At 44.0% G+C, this 16718-nt stretch overlaps 1 protein-coding gene across 17 annotated transcripts in view; it reads right to left on the reverse strand.

The window, feature by feature from the left end:
- tenm2a (teneurin transmembrane protein 2a) overlaps nt 1–16718 on the reverse strand; it is a 241908-nt gene that overhangs the window by 79734 nt on the left and 145456 nt on the right. The window contains exon 1 of one of the 17 annotated variants that reach the window (XM_069532131.1): nt 4263–4320. The exons of the other annotated variants lie outside the window; for them this stretch is intronic. Coding sequence (XP_069388232.1) covers nt 4263–4305 — 43 coding nt within the window. The 5' untranslated portion in view covers nt 4306–4320. Of the gene's footprint in view, nt 1–4262; nt 4321–16718 lie in introns of those variants that run through there. 17 annotated transcript variants of the gene reach the window in all.

Raw genomic sequence — 16718 nt, forward strand, 5'->3', positions numbered from 1 at the left:
TCAGTGTGGAGTTATCAGAACAGGTGTCCAGTGAGCACAGCTGAAATGACAGTCACCAACACACACACATGCACGCACGCGCATGCACACGCACACACAGTCTCTCTTAAAGCCAATGTTAGAGGGTGAGAATATCCTCTCATCCCTCTCAATGAATCGTGAAATCCTTCTGGATTACCAGACATGATAAGAAGGATTTTACATATGTGTGCGATAACACACGTATGTGCATAAATAGCTCACACACACACTTACACACTCAGTACCTGACCACGGACCAGCGGGTCTTAAGAAAAATGTCACCTTGTCTTGCAGTACCTTTCACTTGTACCCATATTTTACTCTCCCTTGCTTCTTCCTCTTTCACCAAACCTCTTTTTTTTTCTTTCCAACAAATATCTGCTCGTAGCCTTCCTCTGAGACTCTACCGTTCTCACTGCTTCCCTCACAATGAGATTAATAGTTATTCCTCTTTCTCTCGCGCTCTGTTTCTCTGATCCACCTTCGTTTCATCTTCTCCTTGCTCCATCTCTGTCCCTCTCTCACACCTCATTAGTAATGGTAATACTCCATGTAATAGAGGACACGATTCACAATGTGTGTGTGTGTGTCAGCATGACCACACACTCTGGAAGGGACTGTGTCTGGGAAGGGGAGATGAGTTTTCCCCTCTGATCCCATTTCTCCGTCTGGGCACTTCCCCTTCTTCTCGCCGGGAGAAAATCCGATGGAAATGCAATCACAATCAGTTAGGGTCCAGACGAGGATGGACACACACACACACACACACACACACACACACACACAGACACACACACACTCACACACACATAAACTCGATTCCACTACCGCAAGGGAGCCATGCAGAAAATTGTTTTGGACATGGTGATGACGAGAGGGGGGTCTGGGGTGTGGTGAGGGGGACTTTTTAATTTACATTTTTAATGTAAAATATCATTCAAATAGGAAAAGTTGGGCATCCCATTATACAGCTTCTTTATTTCACACACAAGGCACATCAGTCTCAGGGATACTGTGTCCTGAAAAATATTCACACACACACACATACGAACACACATGTGAACAGCCTGCTGAGCCCTGCAGCCATAATCACCACGTTAGAAACTTGGCTCTACTTCACTCACCATAAATCTGGAGAGGAATAATCTACCCCATCCTCCAGATATCATCAATCACAGATAATCTACAGTACGCCTTTGGATTTCCTTTCTGTCCTCACAGCCATTCAGCAAGGGACACTTTGGGGAAAGAACATGTTAGGAAATTACCTAGCGGTGGCTGGCCAATAGAGGGCGCTCAGGCACCTCCCTGCTACTTCCGTAAAAGTATGAAAGACAAATTTTGCTATTGACTGTTTAAATGACCACAAGAGGTTGCTTTTCAGAATGTCAACATAATATTTCATAAAGACAGATTTTTAAATAATCCATATGATTTTAAAACTTCCAAACATGTTTCAATTTTTCTCTGGGTTTGTTCAAACTTGGATTCAGAAAAAAATAATCTGGCCTCTTAACTGATAAATGCCTTGTTCAACACCTGCCCCCTAACCAGTCAACCAGTTGTTTTTTTGTGCATAATCACTCAAGCCATAAATGTTTTTTTGTGTGAGACTTCAACCAGTTCTGTGAGAGTGGCACAGTCAACATCCATGATTGTGGAGCGTGTTCCGTTTTCACAATAATCCAGCAATCAAGAGAATGAACCAACATGTTTGCTTCTTGCCTGTGTGTGTATTATTCCCATAGAACATTGAGGGTAAACTCAAGCAAGAGGCTACTTTTGTCTGAAGACAGCGGTGGTTCTCTCTCTCATATTGTTCCTGTTTGTTCAACACAAACTCTTCTCCAACAACACAAACACAATCAGTGGCGCAGCAGCTAATAATAATCTTTCAAAGCTCTTGCTCTGCTCAATCAAACCAGCCACTTCCTTCTGTAGGCATTGCCTGGACACAGCCGGTGATGTCATACCAAAATGAGACTGCGTGGCCCCCGGGGGCCCCTGTGGCTGCTTGTGGCCTGCCCATGTCATAAAAAATCAGTGTCAGGCCATCAATCTGAAAAACGGGGCTGGCGTGAGGGTCAACCACCTGCAGGAGCACTGGTGGTGATGCCTCTAATGGCATGTGTACATATCTTTGCCTTTGAATACATGTGGAACCATCACTCTGAGCTACTGGAGCCGCACCAAACATGTACGTCTGTGCATACATCATCAACATCTGCGTGTTTGTTTGGACTAAGAGGACATCTGCCCATGTCAGCAGTGATTTAAATGTTCTCCAAACAGGAGCGTGAGTTGACAGACAGTTAATAAACCACCCATCTGACGGCCAAATTTGATTGATGCCAATTTGTCCAAACGTTAAGTGTCTATTTAAAAGTCGAAGGCTGAACCTGCAGTGATTCACATTGAAACCTGTTTGCTCATCATATCAGTTAGCAAATTTAGATCAGTAGCATTTGTGTCAGCACTCTGATAATCATCGCGCACAAGGCTCCTTGTCAAAAAGTGTAGTTTCACAAAGTAATGCAAACACGCGGCTGGAAAGTGAACCCGACACTGCCCTTCCTCTCCTCCCTCCTTTTGTCTCTCTCCTTTCATGCTGTTTTTTGTCCTCTACAAGTCTCCTGCAGTTCTTAAAGGCTGAGACGGCACTGTGGGAGTCTGATCAGTCCACACACACACACACACACACACACACACACACACACACACACACACACACACACACACACACACACACACACACACACACACACACACACACAGTTTCCTTTGAGCAGCTGAAAGAAGAAAAAATCCTGCACCTTTAGAAGTGTGTCTGTCAAAATGAAATTGCGGGCTGCATTACAAGCCTTTGAAGGTATTGAAAACTTATTTTTACAATCACCCCACAGGCAGGTAGAGAGACTGTGTGTGTGTGTTTGAAAATTTCCACCTGATGGGCTGGGTAATTTTCTCTGTTCTTTTGTCACATTACAGTTGATTATTATTGTCTTGGCCACAGTTTGTTGCTGAGTTCATTGTTCTTCCTCAACCCCCCCCACCACCATGTCGTCTGAATTATCTTTACCTCTTTCTTCACTTCTTCCTCCCCGAGACCCCCTACTGGAGGGATACAAACTTTCAAAGCCGGCCAAACAATGAGTCACACGTACACACATTCCTCCATGAAAGAACTTGCTCCTGTGGTGGAACATGAAGAGGCACAGAACGGACATAATGGCTCCCTGATAATTATTCATAAAGGTGACTTTTGTGTGAGCGGCGCTAAAGTGCTTTAGCTCGACAGTGTGGAATGAGCCTGGAGTCAGTCACAACACGGGCAGATGACCAAGAGTACAGCCGAACTCAAACAGACTGACACACACATGCACACACGCGCACGCACGCAGGCATGCGTGCATGCACACACACACACACACACACACACACACACACACACACACACACACACACACACACACACACACACACAGAAGGGCTATCAGCTGAGGCACACACAGACACACACATTTGCAGATTCCGTGACTCGGCTCCATCATAACGTTTCAATTAGCTGTGGAGGACAGTCTGGCCGCACACTGATGGCCGTGCCTCCCATCTGGGGTTCATGTCGTCAAACAGGCAGGCGGACGGCAGGACAGAATGACGGACAGACGGATGGACCCTCCACACTGATTAATTCTGAAAGATGAGGAGGGCGGGCTGGAATCAGAACGGCGGCGGGAGTAATCAGTTGAAGCAGTGAGCTGTACTTTTCTCAAAATTATAATATGGTCACTGAGAGCATATGGTTGTTCTCCAGTTCCGTTTCTGTAACACCTCCAGCTCTACAGTTATATAAGTCCCACTCCTCACTTTGAAAACATCTTTCACCCCTTTTCTGTTCTGCATTCTGCTTGAACCCACTTTTGTTTGCAGCTGTCGGGACAATATAGCGGCACCCAGAAAGCAGCAGCGGCATCCACAACAACAACAACAACAACCGTCCCGACGGACCACGAGGGAGGAGGGCTGCATCCCCCCCACCATGATCTCTCCCACGAGAACCAGCCCGACTCTTCCCCCCCTCCCTTCGTTTCTATTCCCAGTATTTTCTCCAGCTCTGGTTTCTGGAGCGATATGCTTTATCGTTCCCGTACGGAAGTCGTTACTGAATGATTGTGGTGAAAAGAAAAAAAAAAAGATCAATGAAGGACAAACTACATTTCTCCTTCTGTCTATCTGCTCACCTCTCTGTCCGGACCCCTCCTCATCTCTCTCCCTCTCTCTCATCTTCCCTCCATCTCTTTCTCCATCACCCTCTCTCTGGTGGAGGATAGTAATCCCATTAGGATCAATATTCCAGGCGAGTGAGCATCCTTTCACTGCAGCAATTACAAACCTTTAGAGACATAAAGGAGAGCATTTCTTCACAGCTTAGACCATCAATCAAGTATTTAGCTTCAGAGGCAAAGTGTGTGTGTATGTGTATGTGTGAGCGTGGGTGTGTGTGTGTGTGTGCGTCTGCGTGTGTGCACGTGTTTCAGAATTCTGCAGTATTGTTCCGTCTGCGTTACTGAAATGACTTTTGGGCTTTTCGTCTTATAGATCCTATTATGGCTGTATGAATACATGAAAGAGCTTCTTAATGCACACTTCCCATCTGGCAGTGCAACAAGGCGCTATCATCTCCCTTGTGAATGCATGTATTAGCATTGTCCACAGTGGGATTTCACAGACGGCTAAGCTTGGGTGTTTAGCCAGGGGTTAATATTTCATGCCTCCATATTATCCTCCCCCCCACTGCACCACCGCATCCTGCACCCTCCTCGCACTCCCGGTCCGTGCACCAAACCAAAGCTTGTTGCCTCTGCAGCATCAATTCATCACTTTGCTTGTGTGCAGAACACATGGTATGCTAATTTAACAATCTTTGAACTAGGTTCCTTGACAGCTGTGGTGCCTTGCTATGATTGTAATACCACTAAAAAACCTGGTTTCTCACTAACATAAATACAACAGCTCGACTCCCTCTCACGCTCTCTTCCTCTGAATACTCTCTTGCCCCCTTTTTTTCCATCTCTAATGAGGTGGCGTGACTGACAGCAATGGTGAGGGCATATCACTTCTCATCTTGTCAGCTCTGCGGCCACTTGTGCCCCTCAATGTCACAGGGCTCCTCTTTGCCTGGAGGTCCCCGGCTTCTGTCTATCTAACTGCTCTGCAACCCCCCATCTGGCACGTCTCGCCCCAAGACGGACGCTGCCTCGGTCGGTCCACATCTGGAGGCAGCCTTAGTGCCAGGCTCTAGAGCGCACTCCATAGCAACCCAACGCTAAGAGAACAGTACAATGCACTTCATCAAAAAGGCTTCATATACGTATAGTTCTCAGCAGTGAAAATTGAATCTGTGTCTGGGTTAAAATTTGTTAGAGAGTGTAACAATTTAATCAGTTCTTTACCAGAGCGGAAAATAGAAAATGCCATACACTCGGTCCGATGCAGCAGTGTGGGTTACAGTGGATCTTAAAACAACAAATACTAAGTACTAAGTCTTTCAATTATGTATAAGAAAAAAAAACATGTAGGGAAAGACAGATCCTAATGGCTCGCTATTTTTATCGACAGAGCTGCATCGTAGCCTGTGGCTCCCACTGTCAAAATGATCGTTCTAATTCTTTGCCATGAAAAAATTCAATTAGACTATCATTAGACCAGGCTGATGATGAGATTCTGTTTATCCTTAACTGCACATTATTCGATTCTTCATTTAACAGGCAGCGCCTCATTTACTGATGATCCATTTAACAAATGCTCTCCTAAAACTTTCTTTTGGCTGAAAATGTGGAGTTTTTTTTTTCTGAATCTGCAGCATTACACAGAGAATCAGGGTACATTTTCATGTCTCTCTGTTTGACACATGCTATCTGTTTTATGTTGTGCAAAGACAAGTTCTCTTTCCTGCCAATTCCACTCAGAAACTCAAGCATATGACTACACGAGAAAAAACAAAGGGAGTGGCAGGGGGTTTAACTGTTGGATTCCTGTAAAAAAAAAAGGGGAGAGCGAGCTAAAAGCATGCATGCATGTGTGCGAGAGTTTTTGTGGAAGCAGCAGAAGGGGCTTCATGGCACTTGTGGTAGTGGATTAACTGCTACATCCCGAACAGAAAGTGGTAGCAGGAGAGGAGAGGGCTGAGACTAAAGCCGAGCCCTCTTTTCGTGAGGGATTTCTTTCTAACCAACAATAGAGAGGGGAACAGATTGACTCCTATAGGGCCAGCACTGCCTGTTCTCTCCTTCTATCATCCCATTTCTATAAATCTCCAAATTTTAACACTCCAAGAAAAGAATTTGCTGTAGTTTGAGCTGCACTCTGCCGCTTGTGAGACCACATTTGGCTTTGGCTTTGTCCCTGCAGCTGAATTTACCAGACAAAACTATACCACACATCCCTTCCATTTGCCTTTCCATCACAATATGTCAGTTCCAGCAAACGCATGTTCGCACACGCAGCCACACAAACGCTCGCTCGCACACGGCAAGGTCCTTGTACCGATCACCCACACGTTCCTCTGAAAACCCTGGAGACGGAGAAGACAGGCTAACGAGGGAAGGCAGGATGAAAACAGATTGCTGTGAAGAAACGGGGCACCGGAGAAAAAAGTGGCAGGGTGGACGATGTCTTTCCTCAGAATCAAACTGCGCATATTTTCATCTTTGCTTGAAGACCAACTCCCACAGGACATCAGCATGCCAAACCGAAGGCCTGCTGCGTCTGTTTGCTCTGCCCTCGAGAGGAGACTGAATCAGACTCATTCTAGTGAGGATAAATTATATCTCCTCTGATACTACAATCTGAGAAGGCAGAACTCACTGCTAAGTCCTGTTCCAACACCTTTAAAGAGCTAAACGATGGCTTGACAAATACGAGCCAAACTGTGTTTCGTGAAGCATGACGGTCAAATGTAGCAGAGGGTGACAAGGACAACAAAAACGGTGACAGCCAAGTACAATAATAGAAAGATCCGATTTTTGATTTTATTCAAACAATATGAAAAGTAAATACACACCTATAGAGTGCATCCTTGCAACCTTAGAATTTGTTTTCAGGGGCGGACGGCAGTAATAGTTATACAGTGGCCTTGGAAAAGTCTACCGCTCTATATCAGAGGGACAACATCCACAATATCACTTTCACTGGAGCCTGCAACACAAACAAGGGGTTTAAAGTTTTTAATCTCCCCACACACCGTCCAAATTATAATGTCAAGAGAATCGAACCTGCAAAACAACAAACAATTTTCCTTTCTGACAACCGACCGAGAAGACATATTTAGCAGAAATAAAATGCATAGAGACTCAAATGGAGACATCCGATGCTTTGTCTCTGTTCTTGCTATTTTTTCCTTCAGTATTTCCTCCTCTTTTTTGCATGCTAAGTGTGCGCATGGGTGTACATTGTTGAATAGATATGTGTTGACAGTCTGGCAGCCTCCATCAGAGGCCGTGCATCTCCGTCACACCGCAGGCTGACTGAGAGATGAAGAGAAGAGCAGCAAAGTGTAAGAGGAGAGGAGGAAGAGGAGAGCAAACTGGATGAGAGGACTTGAGAAGGGTGAATAAAACTGGCATAAAACAGAGGATGAGGAAAAAACTAACAAGTGGCTGAGATTGCGCTGCCACTGTGTCAATGGAGCAAAGGTGAGGCGACCATGGCCGTCGAAGGATGCAAGGGGGGAAGAGAGGAAGACTGGTGACTCAACTGCGAAGACAGCTACCAAAGAAAAAAAGAGAGGCTGTAATAGCCACTGTAGGTGTGCGTGTCTGTGTTTGCGTTGCTCGTGCAGGAGCTGGTGTGAGTGGCAGGGTGTAATAAGAAATGTGACCTATTGATTGGCTGTAGAGAGATGTCAGGCCTCAGCGTGGGGGTGCAGTGAAGTTGGAAGCGGTGGCATTGGGACAACACCCCAGCACAAAATGGCTTCCCTGCCCCCCATTCTTCTTCCTCCTCAGCTCCATTTACTATTTTCTGGGATTCATCCACTTGCCAAAACATCTTTAGCACCTATAACCCAACACTTGGCTGGTGACGGGTAAAATGTGATTATTATATTATTGTGACGTGTGGTTAAGGTAACGCGCCTGAGGGCTTGTGCGGCGTGTTATTGGGTGAGAGCGTTGAACAGAAGAGGAAGTGGGCTTCCCCAGATTGACAATCCCATTAAATGTGGTGTGTTAACAGCAACGGATGCGGACCATCCAGGGAAACAACAAATGTTACTAGATTTCCTGGCCTATATATCCACCTAGATTTAAACAGGAGGGAGAAATAATAGCACAAACACAAACACAGCTTATATCATTCTCTCCACCTCTGTGCCTCCAGGCTATTGTATATGAAAGGTGTGGGTGGGGAGGATAAAAGAGCTCGAGTTGACCTTGATGCCTTCACTTGACTTTTAGTATTGTCGATATCAATCAGCCCGAACGTGGACTATTCAAACACTTCTCGATAACAGACGTTCTCCTGTAATAACCTCCCTCCTCGCTCATGGCCCACCTCGTCCTGTGTCTGCAGCCGAACAGTCAGTACACAGGAGGCCTATAGACACACCAAACAATTCAAATGCCACGCAGGTGATTGATTAGCTGGCCTGACTCAGAATCCTGCGTTTGATGAGATGCATCATGAAAGAGCATCAAAGACAGGATGTTTGACGACGTGTGTGTGTGTGTGTGTGTGTGTGTGTGTGTGTGTGTGTGTGTGTGCGAGACAGTTTCCTAAACTATAAAGGCCGTTCATTGCTGATCAACCGCCAGACTCTCTGTAAATTATTGATGAGGTCATTTGATATTTAATGGAGAGGTGAGGAGAGGACAAGTGACACAAAAACTTTACTTTTTTTATCTCTTGCATCGTCATACTTCTTAATTTCCCCATCCTCTGTGCTTTGTTTTTTAACCTACGGGTTATTTATGTGCAGATGCTTTCATCTCAACTTTTATTGTTCATCATAGTTCAAACTATTAAATCTGTGTATATAAATAGAGTAATTTGTATAAAATAACTAGTAACCACAGTGGTAAGATAAGGGCAGAAAAAAAAACCCATATGTTCCTTTAAAACACAGTGGAGTAATAAGACAAAATTAAACTACTGAAGTAAATTACTCAGGTATTTTGTCTGAGTGTATGTAGAAGTTAAATCTTGCACCAAAACTATATATATATATTCATTATATAAGTACATATTTATATAAATTCACTGTGTAAAAATGAACTAAATGCAGGCGGTCAGTGGTGTATGTCTGTTTTCTGGAGAAAACAGATATGAAAATTATATTTTTTTCCCCTGAATTCAGTCTTTACCAGTAAACCACAAGGACTTATTTTATTCTGAAAGTCTATGACATTACCTTTGACTACTTCTCTTCTGCTCAAATAACTGACACTTCAGACAGTGAACTAGCTATTAAATCAAAATGAATGACATAAAGACAAAAATAGTGGTGAATATGTTCTCATTTGCTTTTCCTGCCAGTAAAATGTGCCAAAAAAGTATTAGCTTTTGATAAATGCAAGCTAGGCACATTGTCAGTGAGGAAACACTTCCTCTCTGCAGGAGCACAGGTGCTGCGACAATTCACACTTTTCTAAGAACACAACTTAACCATCAGAGCGGGAAGACAAGGAGGCCATAACCAGTTTGATGTGAGTGACTCTGTTTGTAGCACGAGTGGCGCGTATAGGACATGATAATGAGTCAAGATTTTCCTGTGATTTCATGGCTTGGTTTTGGTCACAACATCTGAATTGTAAGACCTTGTATACACACAGGTGTGTGTCTTTTTATGTCCAGTCAGTTCACCACAGTTGGACTCAAGTCAGGTTCTTGACGTTTCAAAGATAATTGAAGAAATGTATCTGACCACAGCTTGGGTCACTAACCAGTGTCACAAGCAAATGATATAAATACTTTTATAAATTAGATTTTATTGTTTTTAATTTTCAATACATTTGCAAAAATACGCCACACAATTGTGACTTTGTCAATATTTATTTTAGTGTGTGTTTTTCTTCCATTAAAAATGTTCTTTACATTGATTGTGGGTAACAGATTAAGTGGCGGGGTGTGAGTTTGCAAAGATGGACCCGTGAAGAAAAATAAAACTGTGATGAAGTCTTAGTGATGTCATCAGTGTCAGCTCTGCTTGGCAGCAGCAAATTTATTGGACAAGCCCATAGAAACCAATATAGTGAGGCCGTCTGACAGATGCGGTCATATCCCAGGACAGAGAGGGGCTAATAATAATAATAAAAATGCTATCAAGTAGCATTATGGGACATGTTGGATCCAGTATCTTTAGACCTTCATCCATACAGACTGAATATTAGGATCTCTAATTCTCTGCTGCACAGTTCTGATCATTTAAATCTGCTGAAGTGCAACACTGAGTCACTGGAGTAGCCCTTTCAAGTAAAACATAATATTTTCAGCTGATTTGTACGTGACGCTAAGTGAGTGCCTCTTTCCCTGGCATCATTACAGGAGGCTACACATTTGACACTGAATGTGATTTACTGATCCACGAATATTCTCGCACCCAGATGAAGCCACAGAGGCTAAATAAGGTGGCTGAGGGAGGGAACAGATTTTATTTTCACAAAGCAGACTCAAACGTATCCTTCATTCTTTCCTGTGAGCCTAATGTTGCGCTGTGTATCTGACGCGACTCACAAGCTCCCTTTTTATCTGTATCTCCACTTCATGTTCCTCTCTGACTCGTTCCTTCAAGCATCTGCTCAGCTGCAACCGACCAATTTATGTGGCAACGCATTGTCCCATACGGGGCCCATCTAAACAATCAAGGCTACCTGATGAGACCCTGGGGGAGATGAAGGGAGGGAGGGGTGAGGGAGGACGGATGGAGGGAATGCACAAGTTGGAGGAGGGGGAGGAAGATGAGGATGGGAAACAGGCTCTGAAAAACAATGAGGCAAAATCAGAAGATAAACGAGGCGCTATTTCAGTGGCAGGATTTATGTACTGTCAACATTACTTACCCTTGCTATTAGGGGGAATCCAATTACTCTGCGCCTCTCTTCTCCGTTGTCTCTGGGAGAGGAGAGAATGAGGGAGGAAAAGAGTGAGAGATGAAAAGAAAATGGATACAGAGAGGGAGAGAAAGAACACCTCTGCATGATTTATCCAATTTCCGACACATATTTGGATATTAAGGAGAGGGAACAGGAGCGGGAAGGCAGAATGGACTAAAAAAGTGAGTGGAAGAGACAGGAAGGAGCAGGATGCATAACGACGCGGCATAAAGGAGTAACGCAGAGAGTAAAAGGACATGACTGAAAACTCCTTGCGTGTGTGAGGGAGAGGGGAGAGAAATTATGAAAGGGGAGAGCGGAAAAGGAGATTCGGAAAGACAGAGGCTCCCTCTAGATTTAATTGCATGCACCTCCGCTTTTAAACGGCTGATAAATTATACATGAAGGACGCTAAGACAAGAATTATGAGCTGTTTTAGTGCAGAACAGTGGGATGAGGACAGACAGACAGCGGCGGAGGAGTGGAAGGCTCGAGTCGGCCAAGAAATCCTCCGCAGAAAAATCTCTGGAGAGCAGCGCTGGGTCTGGGAGTGGAGGAATCACAGTGCATAATTGTGATATTATGGAGGCTATGCGGGAGCAAGTAAGTAGGGGGTAGACTTATAGAGAACATCCAAACACACTGTCTGAGCAACACACATAAAAGAGACGCGTACACATGCACTGGATTTGTTTTCTCTACCGTGCCCTCAGGTTATAATCCTTGTATTTATAGCACTTTGTCAATGTCTCCCAAAAATGTCTTCTACTGAAGTTCACTATCTTTCTCCATCTACACTCTCTATTGGTAGATTTTAAAGCAGCAATGATATATTCTTCCTCAGTCTCCTGATAATCATAAATCTCTATTAAACCCACACCTTCTGGATAGATGGGGAGTGTCAGCCCACATCTGGCACCCTCTGAGTGTGTGTGTGTGTGTGTGTGTGTGTGTGTGTGTGTGTGTGCGCGTGTGTGTGTTCTCTATACATATGCGTGTGGGAGAAAAAGAGAGGAAACGTGCTAAATAAAAATTGACAATCTGGCAAAAAACAAAGGGATGACAGAAAATCAAACATCTCTCCTCCACACACACCATCCGTCCACTCTTCAGCTTGGTGTGTGAGTGTTTTCATGAGCCCTTTATCTTGTTTCGCAGGGCTCGCTCCAGAGCAACACGGGAGCAGCCAGTGATCGCGGCAGCGCTGTCGTGCCCTTAAGCACAGCCACTTAACCCAGACTAACTCACTCACTCAATACACTCAATACCCAGTCGGGCAAAAATGGAAAGCCTGCAATGGCATGCTGCTTAGCATAAAAGCTATAAAAAGACACAGGGCCTCGCTAACGCTGTGTCCACAGTCCATGTACTTGTCATATCTGCTGTAGCTGAGGGTGGAAAACTGTGTGTGTGTGTGTGGCTGGCTGAGGGCACTGCCACTGACTGGATGGCACCATCAGCTCTGAGGCAGATAGCGACTTAGCTCTAACTGCTTCCCTCTGCTTGGTGTTCAAATGCACACTTACACACACATACACACACACTGAAATGAAAGGTCAATTTCTTGCCACACCGCTGGTCTGCCCAAGAAACCTGAATTGATTGATTTGACTCGATTCTACTGCAGGCTGAGAGAAAGACGGAGAGATGGAAAGTAGGAGAAAGAGACAAAAAAGACGGAGAGACTGACAGTGCAGACAGAGAAGGAGAGAGAGATAAGACGGGGAGAGGAATGAAACGATGGGAGAGAGTCGGAGAGAAAAATATGTTTCCTTTGTGTGTTTCATACTGTGTGTTACATACAAACCAAAGGAGCAACACCTGAAAAATGTGAATTGTGAGCCAACAATTCTGTCATTATCTGTTAACGTCCCACACACACACACACACACACACACACACACACACACACACACACACACACACACACACACACACACACACACCTTGGTGTGAACCTGGCATGATATAAGTGTGTGAGGAGAAGTGCGATTGGATTACACTATTCTTGTCATGATGTCGGAGGGGGGAGATTTGTGTGTGTGAACAGATGGTGTTTACCTAGCAGGTTGGTTGGATCACCAAACCACCCCCCTTCTGCCGACCATACCATTTTAGTAACACCGACCAAACCAAGACCAGACACACACGCACGCACGCACACACACACACACACACACACACACACACACACACACACACACACACACACACACACACACACAGGATGTGCACACACAGGATGTGCACACTCAGAGACACACAGGCGAATACACACTCACATGCAAAAAATAAAAACCAGACCTTATTACACACCACTCCTCTCATCTGAATGAGGGGTGATAACTCACCAAGCCGCTGTCGGGGAAAGGATAGAGATAAACGAGGGGTGACGAAATGAGAGAGAAAGAGAGCGGCTAGCGAGGGAGCGGCAGAGATAAAGAGAAGGAGAGGAGAAAGGAGAGGAAAGGAGAGGAGTGGAGACAAGAAGAGAGGAGATGAGAAACAGGCCAGTAGTGGTTTTTTTTCTGGTCTGTAGTTATGTAGGTCACTTTTTCCTCAGACTCTGGAGTGGGGAATTTGTAAATCTAACATAATAAAGGCATTTGGCCTGCAGTGACGCTTCTGAAGACGCTCTGTCTTTCCTGCTCATTTTTCACAGCACCATTGTACAGTTTGCCAAATGCTGCTGCCTTACCTTGTGATCTGAGGAGTCAGAAAGTGTGAGAGGCAGAAGGATGAATGGAAGAGGGATGGCTGATTAGTTTTTTGCCAGGAGGAAGGAGAAGTGAGAGAAGTGGGGAATATTTAAATGGAAATCACTCCCCGCACACACACAGTAAGAGGGAGAGAAAGAGACAAGCTAAAAAAAAACGTTAATTCCTTGATGGCTCCTGAATTTGAGAGGAAACTGAAAATGTTTGTTATTTTTAATGCTTGCCTTCCATCAGAGATTTTTCTTGCTCTTCCTCATGTCCTTCATGTAAAAGGTGGTGGTGGATCTGAGGTGGAACGACAATTCCTATCGTATTAATAATTCACCTGGAGCTGTGGCCACTCCAAGAAAGAGAGCAAAGAGAAGAATAAAAAAAAAGTAAGAGGGAAAGAAAAGTCAAAACATCGTGTGGGTATGTTTCCTTGATGAGATTGCATGCCCCGTCAGTCCTGGAGCATCGTGAAATGTGCACGTCCAGAAACACATTCATGTGCAGATTGGCAGACGGTGCAGTGTATGAGGTCTGACAGTGCTCTCCGAGGACCAGCTTGTGTTGCTAAAATAAGGTTGTGTCTGGAAAGAGGTGGATTCCCCTTGAGTGGGGCACAGAAGAGCACTAAAAGCTAAGTGGAGATGAAAAAAATAGCCTCTAGAACTGGAGGGGAGAGTGAGAGGATGAAGGAGAGGAAGGAGGAGAAGAGGAGGTGAAGGGTGTGGAGAGGGATAGAGACGGAATCAAGGACAGAGCGGGAAAGAGAAGGAAATGAAAGGGAAATATATAATTCTAATAAATATGTATCTTGAAAGTATCTACACAATAAATATGTACATGTCACTGCATATTGAAGTATTGCTGATACTTTGATCAAATTGACATTGGATTTCTAATAATTAAATGTACAACATGTGACTTCCACCACAAGGGGTCTCTCAATCAAAATAACTTAATAAAATCTTGCTTGGTGTGAAGCAGCGTGGGATCATTGGAGTTGTTGTCTTCACCAACTTTGCCAACAAAAATCTACCTGATGCTACTCAGGCACAAATCATGTTCATGGATGAGGTTATGTTAAAGTTTCAATAAACAATTATGAGTGACCAATACACACAATGGAAGGAAAAAACGTCAGACTGGCTAAATGTCTAGCAATGTGTTTTTGGCTTTACGTCCACACACCCTTAACAAACAGCCGGGACAAGCAAAGCCACTGGTAAAGCGGATATATCACAACTAAATAGCAACTGAAATCAAACATCCCGTTACCTTGAATTAAATGGTTGGAAAATTGTTGGGAACATTTTGGATGGCGTAGGTCTTGTAGTTTTTAGAAATTGTGTAAAATAAATGTTGTATATATTTGAATGTATTTCCAGAATTCACAATGTATCCACGGCTCCCCTGTTGGCATAATAATTGTCTATATTATGATGTACAATGATAAAATGAGTAAAACTTTAAATAACCACTTCTAGATATGATGCAAAAGAAGATAAAACAATCAAACCCATGCACAACTGAACCGCACACAAAGCAGGAAACAGAGGGACAGAAGTACGAGTACTGACCAGATGAGGAAAAGACGAGAGTGCAACACGACAAATTACAGAAACTAAGAGGCTACATGAAATGGACTTAGCAAAAGGACTATACTATTTAACATCAGTGGGTTCATCATGGTGTTCTGCATCATGTCACACGCTGTGTGTGATAATGCATACGTCCTTTAAATCCATGCATGATGAACTGTATAGACGCAGACAAAATTATCAATAATTACCGAGGTTTACGTTTATTTGTTTATTTGTTATCAAGCAGAATTACACAAAAGCTACTTGAGCAATAACCTCACATTTTATGTTGTGGGACAAGACCCAAGGAAGAACCCATTTAATTTAGATGTAAATTTGGATTGGAGGACAGATCCAGACATGTCTTTTCACTTTCTTTAACATTACGAGAGTAGGTGAGAATAATATGTACGTTTAAAAGTAGGGGACTGATGTGTATGAGTGTGTGCAATTTGGTGCAGATCCAAATAAAAAATCTTGATCTAGTGAATCTAAATGTGTTTTCACAGAGGAGTTGGGTCTTGGTGGAATATGAACTTTACCGAGTGCCATTGTGTTGTAATGTATGTTCCATTAGTATGTTTGTTTCAAGTGCAGGCAGGTAGTGTTTTACTAGATTATTATGTTCATGGGAAGGCATGGTAAAACTCATGGTCACATACTCACACTGAGATTGTGTTTTGGACGAGTTGTTAAGCACATCACGACTTAAGGCACACGGGGGTTACACCAGCAACATGACTAAGATCTTTTTACTCTCTGCTCCACCATACCACATTGTGCATTCTCCCTCTTGTTTCAATCCTTCTGTTTCTGCGTGACTCTCTCCCTCTCTTTTTTTTTTTATTTTCCTTTGTGCCTTTTGGTCCCTCATCCACTCTTTCTCTCCCTCTGCCTCCCCATCTGGGCCTGAGTGTAGGTACATTCCTTGTCCATTAGCTGCTTTTGTTGCTGTACCAGGGGACACTGGGGGAAGGCCTGGAGAAACGAGGGAGGGAGAGGGATGACAGAAAACAAGAGACGTGGCTGGATGTGGTACCTTGTCCACACACACCTGCACTCTAGGCTCGAGGAAATTACACGGTTTAAGTGGAATGTATGGAAAACAAGAGCGAAACACGCAGCTGAACAAAATAACACAACAGCTTTGCCGATTGGCTGCATCACAGCACCGTCTTTGAGTGGGATTGCTTTGTGCATCTGTAATTCTTTTATGCATGTGTGTCAATTGTTTTAAGAAAACATGAAGCATTTGTGGGCTTGCTGCAAGCTGAGGCTGGAAAAAAAAAACAACCCAGAAACATTCAAATGAGATGCTTTTT

Source organism: Paralichthys olivaceus, chromosome 9 (genome assembly GCF_024713975.1).
Source record: "Paralichthys olivaceus isolate ysfri-2021 chromosome 9, ASM2471397v2, whole genome shotgun sequence".
In the NCBI taxonomy this organism is placed as follows: Eukaryota; Metazoa; Chordata; class Actinopteri; order Pleuronectiformes; family Paralichthyidae; genus Paralichthys; species Paralichthys olivaceus.